Source organism: Ovis aries, chromosome 8, assembly GCF_016772045.2.
Source record: "Ovis aries strain OAR_USU_Benz2616 breed Rambouillet chromosome 8, ARS-UI_Ramb_v3.0, whole genome shotgun sequence".
NCBI classification, from domain to species: Eukaryota; Metazoa; Chordata; class Mammalia; order Artiodactyla; family Bovidae; genus Ovis; species Ovis aries.
In genome coordinates, this window is record NC_056061.1 from 28,359,751 (window position 1) to 28,379,415 (window position 19,665).

General features: G+C 40.1%; 2 protein-coding genes across 9 annotated transcripts in view; one reads left to right on the forward strand and one right to left on the reverse strand.

The window, feature by feature from the left end:
• The window catches only part of CEP57L1 (centrosomal protein 57 like 1), a 116,059-nt gene that overhangs the window by 74,035 nt on the left and 22,359 nt on the right, over positions 1-19,665 (reverse strand). For 2 of the 7 annotated variants that reach the window (XM_042253332.2, XM_012182647.5), the window contains exon 1: positions 9,601-9,782. The exons of 2 other annotated variants lie outside the window; for them this stretch is intronic. The gene's annotated coding sequence lies outside the window, so the exon portion shown is untranslated. Of the gene's footprint in view, positions 1-9,379; positions 9,449-9,600; positions 9,783-19,665 lie in introns of those variants that run through there. 3 more of the 7 variants (XM_042253329.2, XM_060419508.1, XM_042253331.2) reach the window with 2 other exon arrangements.
• Positions 10,463-19,665, forward strand: part of SESN1 (sestrin 1) — a 112,362-nt gene continuing 103,159 nt past the window's right edge. For both annotated transcript variants that reach the window (XM_004011221.5, XM_012182656.4), the window contains exon 1: positions 10,463-11,147. In XM_004011221.5, coding sequence (XP_004011270.1) covers positions 10,866-11,147 — 282 coding nt within the window. In that variant the 5' untranslated portion in view covers positions 10,463-10,865. The remainder of the gene's footprint in view (positions 11,148-19,665) is intronic.

A 19,665-nucleotide genomic window follows, 5' to 3' on the forward strand; every position in this document is an offset into this window, starting at 1 on the left:
AATACAAAGGATCATAATAGACTACTATCAGCAGTTATATGCCAATATAATGGACAACGTGGAAGAAATGGGCAAATTCTTAGAAAAGTACAACTTTTCAAAACTGAACCAGGAAGAAATAGAAAATCTTAACAGACCCATCACAAGCACGGAAATTGAAACTGTAATCAGAAATCTTCCAGCAAACAAAAGCCCAGGTCCAGACGCCTTCACAGCTGAATTCTACCAAAAATTTCGAGAAGAGCTAACACCTATCCTACTCAAACTCTTCCAGAAAATTGCAGAGGAAGGTAAACTTCCAAACTCATTCTATGAGGCCACCATCACCCTAATACCAAAACCTGACAAAGATGCCACAAAAAAAGAAAACTACAGGCCAATATCACTGATGAACATAGATGCAAAAATCCATAACAAAATTCTAGCAATCAGAATCCAACAACACATTAAAAAGATCATACACCATGACCAAGTGGGCTTTATCCCAGGGATGCAAAGATTCTTCAATATTCGCAAATCAATCAATGCAATACATCACATTAACAAATTGAAAAATAAAAGCCATATGATTATCTCAATAGATGCAGAGAAAGCCTTTGACAAAATTCAACATCCATTTATGATTTAAAAAAAAACTCTCCAGAAAGCAGGAATAGAAGGAACATACCTCAACATAATAAAAGCTATATATGACAAACCCACAGCAAACATTATCCTCAATGGTGAAAAATTAAAAGTATTTCCCCTAAAGTCAGGAACAAGACAAGGGTGCCCACTTTCACCATTACTATTCAACATAGTTTTGGAAGTTTTGGCCACAGCAATCAGAGCAGAAAAAGAAATAAAAGGAATCCAAATTGGAAAAGAAGAAGTAAAACTCTCACTGTTTGCAGATGACATGATTCTCTACACAGAAAACCCTAAAGACTCCACCAGAAAATTACTAGAGTTAATCAATGAATATAGTAAAGTTGCAGGATATAAAATCAACACACAGAAATCCCTTGCATTCCTATACACTAATAATGAGAAAATAGAAAAATTAAGGAAACATTTCCATTCACCAATGCAATGAAAAGAATAAAATACTTAGGAATATATCTACCTAAAGAAAGTAAAGACCTATATATAGAAAACTGTAAAACACTGGTGAGAGAAATCAAAGAGAACACTAATAGATGGAGAAATATACCATGTTCATGGATCAGAAGAATCAATATAGTGAAAATGAGTATACTACCCAAAGCAATCTACAGATTCAATGCAATCCCTATCAAGCTACCAACGGTATTTTTCACAGAACTAGAACAAATAATTTCACAATTTGTACGGATATACAAAAAACCTCGAATAGCCAAAGCAATCTTGAGAGAGAAGAATGGAACTGGAGGAATCAACCTGCCTGACTTCAGGCTCTACCACAAAGCCACAGTCATCAAGATAGTATGGTACTGGCACAAAGACAGAAATATAGATCAATGGAACAAAATAGAAAGCCAAGAGATAAATCCAAGCACCTATGGACACCTTATCTTTGACAAAGGAGGCAAGAATATACAATGGATTAAAGAAAATCTCTTTAACAAGTGGTGCTAGGAAAACTGGTCAACCACTCCTAAAACAATGAAACTAGAACACTTTCTAATACCATACACAAAAATAAACTCAAAATGGATTAAGGATCTAAACGTATGATCAGAAACTATAAAACTCCTAGAGGAAAACATAGGCAAAACACTCTCCGACACACATCACAGCAGGATCCTCTATAACCCACCTCCCAGAGTATTGGAAATAAAAGCAAAAATAAACAAATGGGACCTAATTAAAATGAAAAGCTTCTGCACAACAAAGGAAACTATAAGCAAAGTGAAAAGGCAGCCTTCAGAATGGGAGAAAATAATAGCAAATGAAGCAACTGACAAACAACTAATCTCAAAAATATATAAGCAACTCCTGCAGCTCAATTCCAGAAAAATAAACTACCCAATCAAAAAATGGGCCAAAGAACTAAACAGTTCTCCAAAGAAGACATACAGATGGCTAAAAAACACATGAAAAGATGCTCAACATCACTCATCATCAGAGAAATGCAAATCAAAACCACAATGAGGTACCATTTCACACCAATCAGAATGGCTACTATCCAAAAGTCTACAAGCAATAAGTGCTGGAGAGGGTCTGGAGAAAAGGGAACCCTCTTACACTGTTGGTGGGAATGCAAACTAGCACAGCCACTATGGAGAACAGTGTGGAGATTCCTTAAAAAACTGGAAATAGAACTGCCTGATGACCCAGCAATCCCACTGCTGGGCATACACACCGAGGAAACCAGAATTGAGAGAGACATGTGTACCCCAATGTTCATCGCAGCACTGTTTATAATAGCCAGGACATGGAAGCAATCTAGATGTCCATCAGCAGATGAATGGATAAGAAAGCTATGGTACATATACACAATGGAGTATTACTCAGCCATTAAAAAGAATACATTTGAATCAGTTCTAATGAGGTGGATGAAGCTGGAGCCTATTATACAGAGTGAAGTAAGCCAGAAAGAAAAACACCAATACAGTATACTAACACATATATATGGAATTTAGAAAGATGGTAACGATAACCCTGTATGTGAGACAGCAAAGAGACACAGATGTATAGAACAGTCTTTTGGACTCTGTGGGAGAGGGAGAGGGTGGGATGATTTGGGGGAATGGCATTGAAACATGTATAATATCATATATGAAATGAATCGCCAGTTCAGGTTCGATGCTTGATACTGGATGCTTGGGGCTGGTGCACTGAGATGACCCAGAGGGATGGTACAGGGAGGGAGGAGGGAGGGGGTTTCAGGATGGGGAACATGCGTATACCTGTGGCGGATTCATCTTGATGTATGGCAAAACCAATACAATATTGTAAAGTAATTAGCCTCCAATTAAAATAAATAAATTTATATTAAAAAAAAAACACTGATCACAGATCAGAAAAACAAATATAATAATAATGATTTTAAATACTGCGACAATTACCACAGTGTGACAGAAACATGAAGTTAGCAAATGTTGTAGAAAATATGGTGCCGATGTACTTGCCCAATACAATTTTGGACAAGTATATAAATGTCCAATTTGTAAAAAATATAAAAATAAAAAAGCATTACTTGTGAAGAACAATAAAAACAGGTATACCTGTTTTTTTCAAAAAAGACTTAGGAGCCGTGGTTTTTTAATGAATTTCATAGTGAAGGCCTCTTGTTGGAGTACAGCCAGTTAGCCTTTTCCTTTACTAGAGTACTATTCATTTAAAGCAGGAACTCCTCTACATATCCTCTACTTTGTATCCAGTCATATCAGACTCTTTGCGAACCCATGGACTGCAGCCCACCAGGCTCTTCTGTCCATGGAATTTTCCAGAATACTGGAGTGGGTTACCATTTCCTACTCTAGGGGATTTTTCCAACCCAGGGATTGAACCCACATCCCTTGTGTCTCCTGCACTGGCAGGATTCTTTTCCACTTAGGGCCACCTGAGAAGCCCCATCCTCTACTGTATACTATAAATATATGTGACTATCTTATAACAGGACAAGATATGTAGGAACATGGTAAAAATTATTAGCAAATCCAATTTCATGAGAGTGAACACTACAATTTACTAGCAATAAAAGTTTGCTCTGTTAAGACTACTTTTCTAAAATGTTGCATTATAAAATACCTTCTTCCATTCATTAATTATCTCATGTTTTTGTGAACAGGTAAATATGCAACACCTTTGAAAATTCTGACATTAACATTTTTCTTCCATTCTTTCAAATATTTAGTAAGTTCATTCTGTGAGGTACTGTACTCAGAGCTGGAGGTGATTTGCAAAAACTGGCACAGCTGCTGCTCTTGCTTGCTAACACTTAGAAGCAGACATATTTCAATCAAATTATCATACTAACAATTGTAAAACTACATTTGTAACTTACTAGCAAGTAAAGGTGGAGAAGGAAATGGCAACCCACTCCAGTATTCTTGACTAGAGAATCCTGTGGATAGAGGAGCCTGGCGGGCTGCTGTCCATAGGGTCGCACAGAGTTGGACACAACTGAAGCGACTTAGCAGCAGCAGCAAGTAAAGGTATAGGGCACAATGAGAGTATGTAATAGGGGCATTTAATCAAATCAGGTAAATTTCCTGACCCAAGGATCAAACCCAGGTCTCCCACATTGCATGCAGAGTCTTTATGGTCCCAGTCACCAGAGAAACCCCAAGATTGCTGGACTGGGTAGCCATGCCCTTTCTCGAGAGGATCTTTCTGACTCAGGGATCAAACCCATGTCTCCTGCATTGCAGGCAGATTCTTTAGCATCTGAGCTATCAAGGAAGCTCATAAACGTCTCTGAGAAAGTGATATTTCACTGCAGATCTATAGCACAGGAGTCAGACACTAGTCTGGACAAAGAAAACGGTACCAGAGGTGCTACATCCACATTCAGTGTCTCTAGCTCTTCTCCTGAAGGTTGCTCAGTTGTGTCTGACTCTTTGTGACCCCATGGACTATATAGTTCATGGAATTCTCCAGGCTAGAATACTAGAGTGGGTAGCCTTTCCCTTGCTCCAGGGGATCTTCCCAAGCCAGGGATTAAACCCAGGTCTCCCGCATTGCAGGCAGGTTCTTTACCAGCTGTGCCACAAGGGAAGCCCACGAATACTGGAGTGGGTAGCCTATCCCTCCTTCAGTGGATCTTCCTGACAGAGGAATCGATCTGCAGTCTGCTGCATTGCAGGTGGATTCTTTACCTACTGAGCTATCAGGGAAGCCCAGCTCTTCTATTCTCTCTTAAATAAAACACCCTTCTGGCTTTCAAGATCCTCAGTGAGCTCTATGTTGCTGTATGCAAGGATCAGTTATCCTTATACCACTTGGCTTAAAGCAGCATTTAACATAGCATTCCTTCCTCCTCAGCCACTTTCACTTGGCTTCTAGGATATATATCATGCTCTAGGTTTTTCTCTCTGTTCACTGGCCACTCTTGCATAGTCATCAGTTGCAGGTAACTCCAAATTGATCCAGACTCCATGGAGTGCCTCTTTCTGTGATATCAACTATTCTCAGTCTTTATCTACTATCAATACACTATTGGCGGGGGCAGGGGGGCAGGTGGGCAGGGAACTACGGTGAAATCCAAAATTGTATCTAAGCCAGATCTTTACCCTCATCTCCAGACTCATTTACCAAACTGCCTACTCCGTATCTCTACTGTAATATCTTAAGAGTCATTGCAAACATAAAATAGCCAAACTAAACTCCTGATCTACCCATTTACCCCCAAACACAAATCTGGAGACTTTCCCATTACATTGGCAATTCCTTGCTTCCAGTTGCTCAAGCTAAAAAATTGTAATCATCTTTGACTCTTTTACTCTTGAAACCTCATAGCCAATCTGTCAGCAAACCTGTTGGCTCTACTTTCATAATACATCCAGACTCTGGCCTCTTCCCACTGCCTCCACTGTTATTACCCTGGCCCACTACCACTAACATTTTTCACCTGGACTATTATCTTAGCTTACTGCTTCTACCCTTGCTTCTCCGTGGTCCACAATCAACACAATTTAAAAGAAGTAATCAACTTAAAAAGTCAGATTATGCAACCCATCTGCTCAAAACCTTCCAACAGCTTCCTGTCTCAATCAAAAAAGTCAAAAGTTCTTTCAGTCATCTACATGACCTCCTTCCTCTGTGACCTCATGCTATTCTCTCTTCCCACACTGCTATTTGTCAAATGTGAGGACCTGCAGGTCTTTGTACTGGCTGTTCTCTTCATAGAAACATTCATACTCCAGGCCTCTGCATGACTTTCTCCTCCTATTTCATATCCCCTCAAATGTCTGCTCCTTGATTAGGTCATCTCTGACCACCTTATTTAAAAGTGAAACTTGCCCCCCAAAACCTGGCACTCTCTATTCCCCTTCTGAGTTGGTTCTTCTTTTTCTCCACTGCATTTGTCTTCACTCCCAATATGTCACATATTTATTGTCTATATCTCCTTACTAGAATGCAAAATTATGAGTAAGGACTTTTGTACATTGTGCTCAGTAGTATAACATCAATGTCCTATTATATAGAAGGTACTCAGATAGTTGTTGAATGAACAAATGGATAAAAAGGAATAGGAGAACCAGTGACTAAAAGATCTGTATGACTGAAGCACATAAAGTTGGAGGGTGGTATGCTAGGTGAGGTGGAAAGGGGCCAAATGACATTAGGCTTTATAAAGAAATTTTGCCTTTAAGATTAAGGTAAAACATCACTACATAGTTTTAAGAGAAATTTGCCTTTCAAAAAGATTATTCTGGCTGCTGTGTGGAGAACTAATGGAGAAACCCCAGGCTGAATAATCACTATTGCAATGGTAATGGCAAGAGATTATGGCACTTTAGAAAAGACTGCTTATGTAGATGCAGGGAAAAGGATGGATTTGGGTGTTTGGGAGATAAAATTGATAAGATTTAACAAAATCACTGCAGATGGTGATTGCAGCCATGAAATTAAAAGACGCTTACTCCTTGGAAGGAAAGTTATGACCAACCTAGATAGCATATTGAAAAGCAGAGACATTACTTTGCCCACTAAGGTCCGTCTAGTTAAGTCTGGTTTTTCCAGTAGTCATGTATGGATGTGAGAGTTGGACTGTGAAGAAGGCTGAGCGCCGAAAAATTGATGCTTTTGAACTGTGGTGTTGGAGAAGACTCTTGAGAGTCCCTTGGACTTCAAGGAGATCCAACCAGTCCACTCTGAAGCAGATCAGCCCTGGGATTTCTTTGGAAGGAATGATGCTAAAGCTGAAAGTCCAGTACTTTGGCCACCTCATGGGAAGAGTTGACTCACTGGAAAAGACTCTGATGCTGGGAGGGATTGGGGGCAGGAGGAGAAGGGGACGACAGAGGATGAGTTGGCTGGATGGCATCACGGACTCGATGGACGTGAGTCTGAGTGAACTGCGGGAGTTGGTGATGGACAGGGAGGCCTGGCGTGCTGCGATTCATGGGGTCGCAAAGAGTCAGACACGACTGAGCGACTGAACTGAACTGAACTGAACAATAATCTGGCTACACATGTATTAAGGTGTAGGAGCAAATTAACCAAAATGGTGGTGGTCAAGCTCTCTCGCCTCCACGGTCTCTCACTATTGCCCCATGTTTCGTAAATACATGATTATGTAACAGCTGAGATCACTTACAGCACTGCACATGCAGGTCAAGATGTACCCGCTTGGCCACCGGCCACTTTTTGCTCTGTAAACACATATAAGCTCCACCTGAAAAGCCGTTGCAGCTACATTATAGCTGTGTCCACTGGATCAACCATGAGAGAATCCAGTGTGTCTGCTGTTATGGTTGCTACGCCAGTCAGGAGAGAATAAACATGTCTGTAGTTTCTATGGGTCCTTGAACTTTCTTCCAGCTTTCCTGCTCCCGCCTTGCCTACCCTGGGCTCAATGAACAGTGTAAACAGTGAGGAACAGTGAGGCAGAAGCACATTAAGAAACCAAGAATAAAGATTAGATTTCAAATTTTTATCACAAGTGGTTGGAGTTACCCTAAAGTGAAATATGGAACACTGGAGAACAATCAGAGGTGGTAACCATGCATTTGGTTTTAGGCCTGCTGAATTTGAAGTGCTTGTGAGCTATCCAAGACCTATCTTGGAAATGCATGTAACAAAGCTCAAAGGTAAAGCTGGATGGAGCTATACATTTAAGAGTCATAAGTGGTGGTGAAACCACCGCTACGAATGAGATCATATTCAATTACACAGTAAAAAGGAGACTTGGACTTAAGAAACTACCCTACCCTTTGTGGGCTGGACAAAGGAGGATGAGTCCCTCAAAAAGAAAAGAAAAAAACAGCTTTTTTGGATTTTGAACCATACTCGTAAGTCCTCTTTTTAAAAAAATTTGATTTAAACCAGTAATCTCAGAATGTTGAAGGCTTCCCAAATTAAACCAATTCATCAGAACTCTTTTCAAAGATAGGTCACTTTCAGAAACCATCTGGAAAATTCACAGTACCATTCTACTTGCTGCTTGAAAATACATCAATATACAAAAAGCTATCTCTTCCAAAATATATATGACCTCGGCGTACTGCAGTTTCCTGAAATTACCTTCTCTCTCTTTTGCTCAGGGCTTCACCATATGCTGTTCTTCTGGCCCTCTTTCCCCGAGATGAAGATTTCCCTAACTTTCCAAAACTTGGCTAAGTGATCTTTTTTCTGTCCATCCCAATAATATGTCATAGTGCTGTATGTTTAATGTGTGTACTGTGTGTTTAACCATTAGATGTCTTTTTCACTGTTGTATATTTAGTACCTAACAAGGCTAAATTTTTAGAGACACATCTATTCTGCAACTTTGAACAGTTAAAACCTAATTTGGTTATCAGTCCATTGCCTGGCGTGCAGCTGTCCATGGGGCCGCAGAGTCAAAAAGATGGAGCGACTGAACAACCACTGCTGCTGCTGCAGTAAGTCGCTTCAGTCGTGTCCGACTCTGTGCGACCCCATAGACGGCAGCCCATCAGGGTCCCCCGTCCCTGGGATTCTCCAGGCAAGAATACTGGAGTGGGTTGCCATTTCCTTCTCCAATGCATGAAAGTGAAAAGTCAAAGTAAAGTCGCTCAGTCGTGCCCGACTCTTAGAGACCCCATAGACTGCAGCCTACCAGGCTTCTCCGTCCACGGGATTTTCCAGGCAAGAATACTAGAGTAGGTTGAACCACTGACAACCGTTCAAACGTTGACTTTCCTCTAGAGGAATGACTCAAATGGTAATTTGTAAACAAACAATTGAATCTTTAAAACGTACTAAATTTTGGAGATTCTTTTCATACGGTATCCTTAAGGCCTGCAAAAATTCATATTTAGGAATACCAGGGATTCTTTCCCCTTGAGTCTCATACAAAATGGATTTGACAGCTTTCTTTGAATACCTGGCTTGGGATGTCATTCCAGCAAGTAAAGCACCTAACACCCTTGTACAATAGCAAACAAAGACCGCAACTGCACAGGGATACCCAATCCATCACGCGCGAACCCGCTTGGCAGGACGGAAGCAGAGGCAGCAGAGTAGAGCACCGGTTTCCACAGCATCCCCCTTGTCTGGTCTTACTCCTCACCCTCCGACCTTCAGGATAGCGACCATTCCCAAATTCTCGCCTCGACGCGGGAGAACTGGACACCCAGACTAGCCCTTCCCAATTTAGATTACTCATAGAAGTCCCCGGACTAAGGCTTACAGTCCTAGATGGCTCGGTTTCTAAAATCCCAAAGGAAATGGAGGAAGGGAAAAAATCCTGTCAAGGAAAAGTGGCAGCCAAGCCCACAGTGCTCACCAAGCCGACGCTCTCAGTCAGTCCTTGTCAGCGCTAACCGTCGGCTCGCAGGCCACAAAAGGCAATGTCGCAGTGGCTCTTGGGGGCTGTAGTTTTTGTCGCAAACGAAATGCGCAGACAGCACCCAAACTACCTTTCCCAGAAGTCAATGCGAGCACGCCCTGCTTCCTTAAATCTGGGGTTTGGCGTAATAAAGACAGCGTTCTTATTTTTAGACTGACCTTAAACTTAGATTCAGGCACTTTCAGGTGTACGTCTGTGCACACTTTCTTTTCCCTGTTTGTGTTGTCTGTGATAGGGTATTTCAACCTCCCCTTACTTTTTCTCCCTTTTTCGGTCCAAGGAAGCCAAACGCCAGGGGCTAGAAAACGCTCCCCGGCGCAGATTAAGTGCCTCTTAAAGCGCATGCGCCTTGCTTGCTGTCACGCTTGCGTAGCAACCGGCAGCGGTTGGCGGCCGCGCGCGGACTTGGGGTCTGGAGGTAGCCAGTGGGTGGGCGGGGCTTTTTCCAATGGCTTTGCCTCCGCGGGTCGCGTCTACTAGGGCGGGGAAGAGGGCGCAGGGGCAGGGGCGGCTCCTGGTTTGTGCCGGGCGGAGAAAGGGGAGGGGCTGGGGGGTGAGGACCCCATCTTCCCTCCCCGCTCCCGCCCTCTGGGCAGAGCCCCACAGATGAGGCTGGGCGAAGGGGCGGGCTCTGTGCCGCGGGCCCCGCCGCTCCGCCAGCTTCGCGGCCCAGCCCTGCGCTCGGGGATTGCGGGGCTGCCCTGTCCCCGTCTGGCTTGGAGGGCGGTGGGCGAGGACGCAAGGATTGGAACAGAAGCGGCGCCTGCCCAGGGCACCCGGAACCGTTAGGACAGGAGACGCTTTTCCTCCAACGCTACCGAGACAGCAGGCTGCACAAGACTGCCGCCCCCCGGGAGCGTCAGGGTCTCTGGCCGTGGCGGCCAGCGAGCCAGGGTTCGGCAAGCCTTCCCAGCCAGCGCCCGGCCGAGGGGGAGGAGCTGCAGAAGGCGGGGACTGGTGCCGGAGGAGGGGCGGGGTGGGAACGCTCCCGAGAACACCGTGGCTGCACTGACAAAAAACACCGAATGGCTGGAGAGCGTTCAACTGTTACCAGCCTTTTTGGGCAGAGCACTGGTTTGACAGCTCCCCAGCGTGAGGATATCCGCTGACCCCGCGGGTCGCAGGAGAATACTTTCCCGACACTGGCTGTGCAGAAAGCCAGCGCTTGTAAGGTTTCAACTTGCCAACTTTTTTTCCAGTCTCTGGCCAGAAGACTGCCCCTCCGGGTGAAAGGAGAGGGCGAGCTCTGTCTTGTAGCTCGAAGAGACGCTTCTGGTTCCAAATGTCACCCAGACGTGTTTTTTCATGACGATTCTAGTTCTCTGATTCCATTCTTATATTTCTCGTTTTAAAAATATAAAGTGCTTTGGGGGGCATGCTGAAAGTTAACTGAAGACGGCAAAGAAAAAACTCCACTGTTGTCATGGCTGAAGGAGAGAATGAAGTGAGATGGGATGGACTGTGCAGTAGAGATTCAACTACTAGAGAGACAGCTCTGGAAAACATTAGGCAAATCATTGTGAGAAAAACCGAGTGTCTTCGTTTGGTGAAAGAGACACCTTATCGGAGTCCAGCAGACGGCCTTTCAAATGCGGTTTCTTTGGATGGATTGAATAAGCTTCTTGCTCATCTGCTTATGCTTTCTAAGAGGTGTCCCTTTAAAGATGTGAGAGAGAAAAGTGAGTTTATCCTGAAGAGCGTCCAGGTAAGAAAGAGCATTTTAAGTACAACTGTTTATCTAGTACAGTGACGTTTACTTGCAGATATTCACTTTGTAATTGCTTCAAGTAAGTTGTTATAATTTGAATTACCTTAAATTTAGAGCGTTCTGTAAAACGTTTAATTTAGGGTTAAAATTGGACAAGGTGAACTAAAGTAATTTTCAAGTACAACTAAATGAGTATTGTCTTTCTGGAGAGTTTTAGCAGAAATGCATTCTTCCTGGGAAAAATACTTGAAAATTACAGTTAATTACAAGTAAATACTTGCATTTCTTTATATTCATTTTTACATGTTGTTGGAAACTGTAGCCAGTATGCTTTTCATATTGTTACAAACAATGTTCCATGTGGAAAGTTTCACGTTTAAAAGATTCTAAAATGATAAAGAATGTTAAATGTTTCCTAGTCAGCTTGTTCGAGATAACTGGTGAAACAATTTTCTCTTGTTCTTAAAAACAAAACAAAAAACCCCAGAATCTGTTTCCTAAATGCAACCTTTCTTTTCTGAAAGAAAGAATTATATAAATAATAAAAGCCCATGTTGTAAAGGAGCTGACATCTGCAGATTGAAAAATTGGATCCAGGTTGAGTGACTGATAGACTCTTATGGTCAATTACTTAACTAGCTCTCTCTGTGTTTGCCTAAGTTTGATTCTTTTCTTTCTCACATACATTTCTATTTAAGTTGTAAAAAATTAAGAATGTTATAGTTTTCCTTCTGCTCGTACATATTCAGTTTATCTTTTTTTATTTGAAGTTTTTTTTAAGAATAAGGTTTTTTAGAAATTAAGAATGGTCAAAATGCTCTTTATGTTTCTCTGTCTAAATTACTCAATTCACATGTGTTCAAAGTCATGGCACCAGAATTTTTTTAAATGTATGATTTACTTGGGTGTGTATATATATATGTATATATATATAAGCTAAGATGAACAGTTTTTCTGTTCTGGTTTGAATTCAGTTTAAAGCAACAAAAAAATAATAATGTGCATAAAACATAGACTCTTTAAAATCTTGGATATTTCTTTTCACAAACAGTGGAAACAGTTGTTACAATTTACATTTATCCAGAGTTACTAGAGAGGAATTATTATTCCAGCGCTTGAAGTTTACCCTTTTTAGCATCAAAAGTTATTTCTCTATCTTGGTGACTACAACAGCCATTCCTTTTTTCATAATGGGGTCATCATTTTGCATATCAAGTACATACTGTTGTACAGTTGAGGGTGGAATGTATGTATAGGACTCTATGATCCACTTTGAATTTGTATGTTCAATTTTTATAGTTTTTCTGTTCCTTCCCTTGCTGTCAGTATTCTTCATTTCAGCCTCCTCTTGAATGCTTTATTTTGCTACTTTAAAAGTACTAGAATGGGAAACCAGATAGCCAATTTTGTTAAGAGTTAGATTGAAAACTGAAGTAATTAGGCTCTGGAGATTACAAGTTCAAAGGACTGACATAATGGTAAGTAAATGGGTACCGGTATCAAACCTGGGCTCAGATTCTCCTCCTTTATTAATATACTGTATAACCTTGAATGAGTTATTTAACTTCTCTTAGCTTGGATTTCCACATCTATAAAATGGGTATAATAATACAGAGGTGTGTTATTATAGTAAATTAATATTATAAAGGAGCTATAAAATGCCCTATATGTAATGGATGCTTCTGTCTTCTTCCTTATTTTTTAAAAAAACATTTATGTATTTGTCTGCATGGGCACTCAGGACCTTCAGTCTTCCTTGCAGCATGTGAGATCTAATTCCCTGAACTGGGACCTAAACCCAGGCCCCCTGCATTAAGAATGAAGAGTTTCAGCCACTGGACCATCAGGGAAGTCCTTCCTCTCCCCTTTCATAAATGAAATACATGGACTATGTGATATGTATTTTAAGACTCATTCATTCTGCAAAAGGAATCAAGAATCTCTAATATGAAGTTTTCCTGTCAATTTATACCTTCATTTTCATCTCTGCATCTATTGTACATCATTCCAGCCACAATTCTAACAGGCACTTTACTTATGTTGGGTTATAATCACATATTTATGTGTCTGTCTCCCCTAGGAGGGCTATAAGTTCTCACAAGTATTGACTGTGACTTGTAAGCTACTAAATAAATATTGTGTCTTAGTCTGAATAGGTGAAGTTACTATTAATAGATAAGGGATTTTCCATCCCTACTTCATTCATTCCTGCCTTCATTCAACAAATGTTAATTGAACCCCTGCTAAATGCCTTTCTAAGAACTGAGAATCAGTGGTAACAATTTTGACATTCTACTGAAGGGAAACTGACCATAAAGAAGTAAACAAATAAACAATGTAATTTTAGATAATACAGGAAGACTTTATGAAGAGATGGCATTTAAGCAGAAATGAGTAAGTATTATCCAGGCAAAAATGAGATTGTGAGGGGAACATTCCAGATGTAGGGAATAGTATATGTGAAGGCCTCATGGTAAAAGAGATCAGGTGAATTTAGGAGTGGAAAGTAATGCAGTTTGAGGAGAGTGTGAGAGTTTAAATAGATGCTTAGGAGTCAGAGCTGACTCCAATACTATAATAATTCTACAACCTTTGGTAAGTTACATAATCTCTCCTTGACTCAGTTTTCTTATCTGCAGAATGAAAATGAGAATAGTTCATGCCTAACAATGAGAATAAAATGAAATAATGCTTACAAAGCATAGCACAGTGCCTAGCAAATAAGAAACAGCATGAATCTAGGAATTCTTACTGTTTTTAGGCAGGAGCCAGAGAACAGAGTACCATGTTCAGAGTTATAGACTTCATCCTAGGAACAATGAGAAGCCACTGAAGGGCACTGAGCAAGATGGTGACATGATACATGGTGTATTAGAAGCATCACTTTGGAAGAAATTTGGATAATAGATTTCAGGGGTCGAGACTGAATGTGCAACAGTAAGGAGGTTGTTCACTGCTGCTGCTGCTACTAAGTCACTTCAGTCATGTCCGACTCTGTGTGACCCCACAGACAGCAGCCCACCAGGCTCCGCCATCCCTGGGATTCTCCAGACAAGAACACTGGGGTTGGTTGCCATTAGTCCAAAGCAAAAATGGTGGAGTAGGAGTAGTAGACAAAGTGGGAAAAGGTGACTAGGTTTAGGAGGTAGTTAGGAGTTAGAAACCATTGGATATAGTATTTAATTGGATATAGGAGATGAAGTAAAATGAAGCATGGCTCTAAAGTTTCTAGCTTAAACTCCTTGGCGAATAGTTAAGTCATTTCAGGAGACAAGAGTGGTAGAAGGTTAATTTAGGGGAGTGCTGAGTTCTGTTTTACACAGAGATTAAGTTGCCTTTGATAAATCTGATTAGAAATAGCTCTTAAAGGGATTTCTACCCCTGACACCACTGTTCTACTTCTGGCATTGATATCTCTCACTTTGCCAGACTTAACCTGTCCTCCACCTTTCTATCCATCCTCCACCTTTCTATCCATCCTCCTCTTAATTGCAGAGCTCTTTATCTGAAACAGAAATCTGACCATGTTTCTCTCCTCCTGAAAATCCCTTAGGTTGGAATCTAAGCTCCTTAATGCCTAGCATCATGTGGTCTGTACTTGATGCTGCAGCTTCACTTCTCACACTAGCTTCACAAGGGAAACCAAGTAATGTAGTGCTCCATAATACCTTCTGTTGTTCATTAGTAAGCAGCAGAAGCTGAACTGTATTTGCAGTTTTTTGCAGCTATTCCTGATGGCGCCCTCAATTGCTATAGGTCATGTTGTTAGGGAGAGATGGTAGGATGGATTCAACTCAAAATGATTAAATGTGTAAAAATGGGCACTTTGAGGGGTAGCATTCTCTGTTTGTATTCCTGTTCTCAATTTATTGATTTCAAGTCAACATACTTAAATCTGTTCAACACATTTTTGAGAGCTCTTCTTTGCTAAGCAGTGTACTTAGGAGTGAAAGATCAATTAGATTTATTCCCTGCTTTTGAAGAAGTTCTTCTGTTCTCATAGAAGGAGTTGTGCTATTTGTTTAAACCTAAAATACATTTTGGATATGCTTGATTCCCTAAGCAAAGATACAGACTGGCCCATTATGCTAATATAGTCTACCTGTGAGCTATGGTCTTTATGATGCAGGAAATTAAGGGAGAAAATGTGTGTGTATATATTCATCAAAACGTCATGAGGTGTATCTGGAATAGCCAAGTACTTTTCCAAGAATAGTCATTTGATCCTTTTCATTTCTGTACCATGACAAAAGAAAATTTAAACTTTCTTATATGTCTGCCAGCAATGAACATTGTCTGAAAGTAACTTGGCTTAAGGTAGACAATTTAGACCATGCAACAGAGTATTTATCTTTGTTATGTGGGATGGAGGAGACTTTCATTTAGTGAAGTGATTATTAGCAGCATCTCCCCACCTGCCAAGGGAGAAATGAAACTTTAACTGTTGGGTATGGTGCACATTTATAGTTGTTAAAGTTGCAGTTGAAGTATCCAATTGGTATCCATTGGGTAATATATAGTTTGTGGGTTTAACAACAGAGGTTAATAAATCTCTTGTTCACATAGTGAATCTGGAGGTTGGGCTATTTCAGCTTGAATGATTCATTAGCTGAACTACATTACCCTTTTGCCTTTTATCATTTTGTTCACCTTTGCTCAGTGTAGCAAGAGCTGTCTTAGCTGATGGTTGCAAGGTTGCTACAGCAATTCCAGGCACCATGTGCAGTCATTGAACATTTTCAGCTTAGGAGGAAAAGAGTTTTTTCCTGTCTATCTATCAGGGAAGAAAAACTTTCCCCAGAAACCCTCCAGCAGTGTCACATGCCCTTTACCAAGCCAGTAATTGGCAACGAAACTGGGCACTTATATTTTTGGTTTGGATTAATCCACATCCAGCCTCTAATAGCCGGGAGAGCCCCCATCATGTGAACAAAGATTCCTGTTCTTGAGGAAAAAGAGGGATGGAAGATAGGTTTAGTTAGAGGCTGTCAATAAAACTTATATTTAACTAGGTAATATATTGCATTGGTCAAGTTATAATTTAGATTCTGTAAGATTACGAACATAACTAATTTATAATGATACTATGAAATATAACAGATTGGGAACATTCTAGAAACAGATTTGGCCTTTTAAGATGATTTTGTTTTTATTTCTGTTTTACTGCTGTGACTAGTCAAAGTACTACATTTAAGGTAGTCCATCTGAAACATTCACTGCTGACTGTTATGTATCACAGCAGATATGAAAGTGCTCTTTCAGTATCTACACTGAGTTTCTCTCTTCCATATACACTGGTTTTTGGCCTTCCTTCCTTTACTGATACACTGAGAACTCAATCCCTTTCCCTCAGAAAGCCTACTGGCTTGCTTCTCTCCTCTATGCTTCCTCTTATTCCTATCTCTGACCACTTTCTTTGCTTTTGAGTGCAGAAGAGAATACTATCTACCCTCAGGTTGTCTGGACTTCTTTGAATGAAAACTGTAAAGAAATTGAAGCAAACCTTTGACTTTTTCCCCTAAATGATTTGAAAACAAAGTGAAGGGCCTGTGTTCTTTTTAGCTACTGGCTTACAAGGATGAATAGTATCTACGCTCTCTACCCTCAGTGTCCTCTTGAAATACATAAATCATCCTGTCATCTTTCTTTGACTTTTAAGAAAGATTGAAACTAACAAGGATTCTTTTTTTTAAGTTTTCAGATTTCAAATATTTTATTCCTGTTTTAATGTCCCAAATGGTCTCTAGCATAGAAACAAAAAGGTAGAATGATTAGTTTTTAGAATAGTTTTTTTAACATAGTTATTGTTTTGTTTATAAATGGGATGTAGTGTTTGGTAGGAAAATGGGATGTTAAATGTTTGCCTATTAGAATTCAACTTAAGGTTTTGGATAGTCTGTATTAGGAGGACTCCCTGAAAAAATAGTTTAGCTTAATTAGAATTATTTTATCTTTAACACTTTGTGCCCTTAAAGTGCTGTACAGATCATTCATGGAGTAAAAGACAGCAAATAGATGTGCTGGTCTTTGTTTTAGAGTTATATTAATTTTCTTTTTGGTAAGCCATTAGAAATTTGCAGGATATCTTTTGACTATTTGAGTAGATAATAACTCAGACAGCCAATTTAAAGATTTGTTGAAACTTTGATGTGACAGAAGTAGCTGCAGACTCTTGGGTCTGATGAAGAGTTAGTAATCAGAGCCCTATTTGGTGTTATGTCTTCAGTTCAGGTCAGTCACTCAGTCGTGTCCAACTCTTTGTGACCCCATGAACCGCAGCATGCCAGGCCTCCCTGTCCATCACCAGCTCCCGGAGTCTGCCCAAACCCGTGTCCATTGAGTTGGTGATGCCATCCAACCATCTCACCCTCTGTTGTCCCCTTCTCCTCCTGCCCTCAATCTTTCCCAGCATCAGGGTCTTTTCCAGTGAGTCAACTCTTCGCATCAGATGACCAAAGTATTGAAGTTCTAACTTCAACATCAGTCTTTCCAATGAACACCCAGGGCTGATCTCCTTTAGGATGTACTGGTTGGATCTCCTTGCAGTCCAAAGGACCCTCAAGAGTCTTCTCCAACACCACAGTTCAAAAGCATCAATTCTTCGGCTCTCAGCTTTCTTTATAGTCCAACTCTCGCATCCATATATGACCACTGGAAAAACCATATCCTTGACTAGATGTACCTTTAATCATAAATGATTTCATATCTAAAAACAGTGTTTATAAGTAGCAAATTAGCAGGTACTGGAGGAACCAGAGACATGGGAAATTTTAGAATTTGTGGAAGGACAGGGGAGATACTGGTGAAGGGAAGGCAGTGCCTAAAATTCATTAAGAGATGAAAGTTACGCTGGACGTATATCAGTTCGTATGTCCAGTTTGTACTAGCAAGCCTCACCAAAAGTTATAATCTTCTTTGTCACAGTTTCTCAAATCAGTCTATTTTTTTCACACCATGGTAAAATATTTGCTTTTTAATTGAAGTCAATGGAAAAAAGGATTTACTTTAACCCAGCTTTTCTAGATCATATTTATTACATTAAGAGAGAAAGACCTAATTGACCTTGATGATATGACCTAGTACTTCAGTGACACTGGCACAGTATACTCTGGGGCACCTGAGGATTCTTTAGAATATTTGATGATGGTATTACTGCCTACAGTGGGAAAACTGGATATTTAAGTCATACTCCCCTGGAGAAGGAAATGGCAACCCACTCCAGTATTCTTGCCTGGAGAATCCCATGGACGGAGGAGCCTGGTGAGCTACAGTCCACGGAGTCGCAAAGAGTCGGACACGACTGAGCGACTTCACTTCACTTCACTTCATGGCAACATTGGGGCTTCCCTGGTGGCTCACAGGTAAAGAATCTGCCTGCAGTGCAGAACCTGAGTTCGATCTCTGGGTCGGGAAGATCCCCTGGAGGAGGGCGTGGCTACCCACTCCAGTATACTTGCCTGGAGAATTCCATGGATGGAAGAGCGTGACAGGCTACAGTCCGTGGGGTTGTAAAGAATTGGACACGACTTAGTGACTAACACACAAACATGGAAACATTACTTTATGCTTTGCTTTTTTCCCCATTGGTTACTATACCAAGTTAAACTAATGTCATTAAAGATACATTTACCGTGACATTTGTGTATAGAATAAAAAGTGGTTTAAAAGATTCCATGTTTTTTTTTTTAATGGCTTTTCACTGAAGATACTTAGGGAGTTTTTGTAGGATGACTGTTAGGACCATTTATTGGATTTTCACAGTAGGCATTTTTATTGCTGAAAGCTTATGCACTACTAATGGACTGTCACCATTTGTGACATGAAAAATTTATATGAAAAAAACTTGTGAAATTTGGGGTGAAAGAATTGTCTTCTGATATTCTAATCTCTTATATAATTACTTAATCAAATTCGATTGCAATGAAATATGGAATTACTTTAGGAAAAAATGAGACACTTTTAGTGTTTTGCTTTAAATTTTACTTTTTTAATTTTAAAAGGGAAAGGTCTTTATAGGTTTATAAATTATTACTTAATAAAATTACCTTTAAACTACTTCCTAAACTTTTAAACCATACTAAAGGAAAATAAAGTTTATGAAGTGAGTTTTGTTAGTCTTATTACCCAAATAAACTTTCATATATACATATTCATTAAATGAATAGTATTAGTGTTTTAACTTAAATATGTATTTTTTTTAAAAAGTTACCTAGGATAATTTGTCAGTTCTGTGTGTAATGTTTCAGTAAAGTCTAATTAGAATCTTAGTTTACTCTTTCTCTAATTAGAATTTTAGTTTACAGGTAAAAATGAGCATTTACTCTTTTGACACTTCAGTGTTTGACAGGCATTGCACAATCATCTTTAAACTTTACATGATTTCATTTTCTAGCAAGTTGGCAGGTGTTAGCTGTCTATAATTATAACTGAGTAATTTTTCAAATGCTATTCATAGCCTAAACACAGTAAGAAATTCTTCCGATCATGTGATAAAGACCAAGCCTTGCAAAATAGT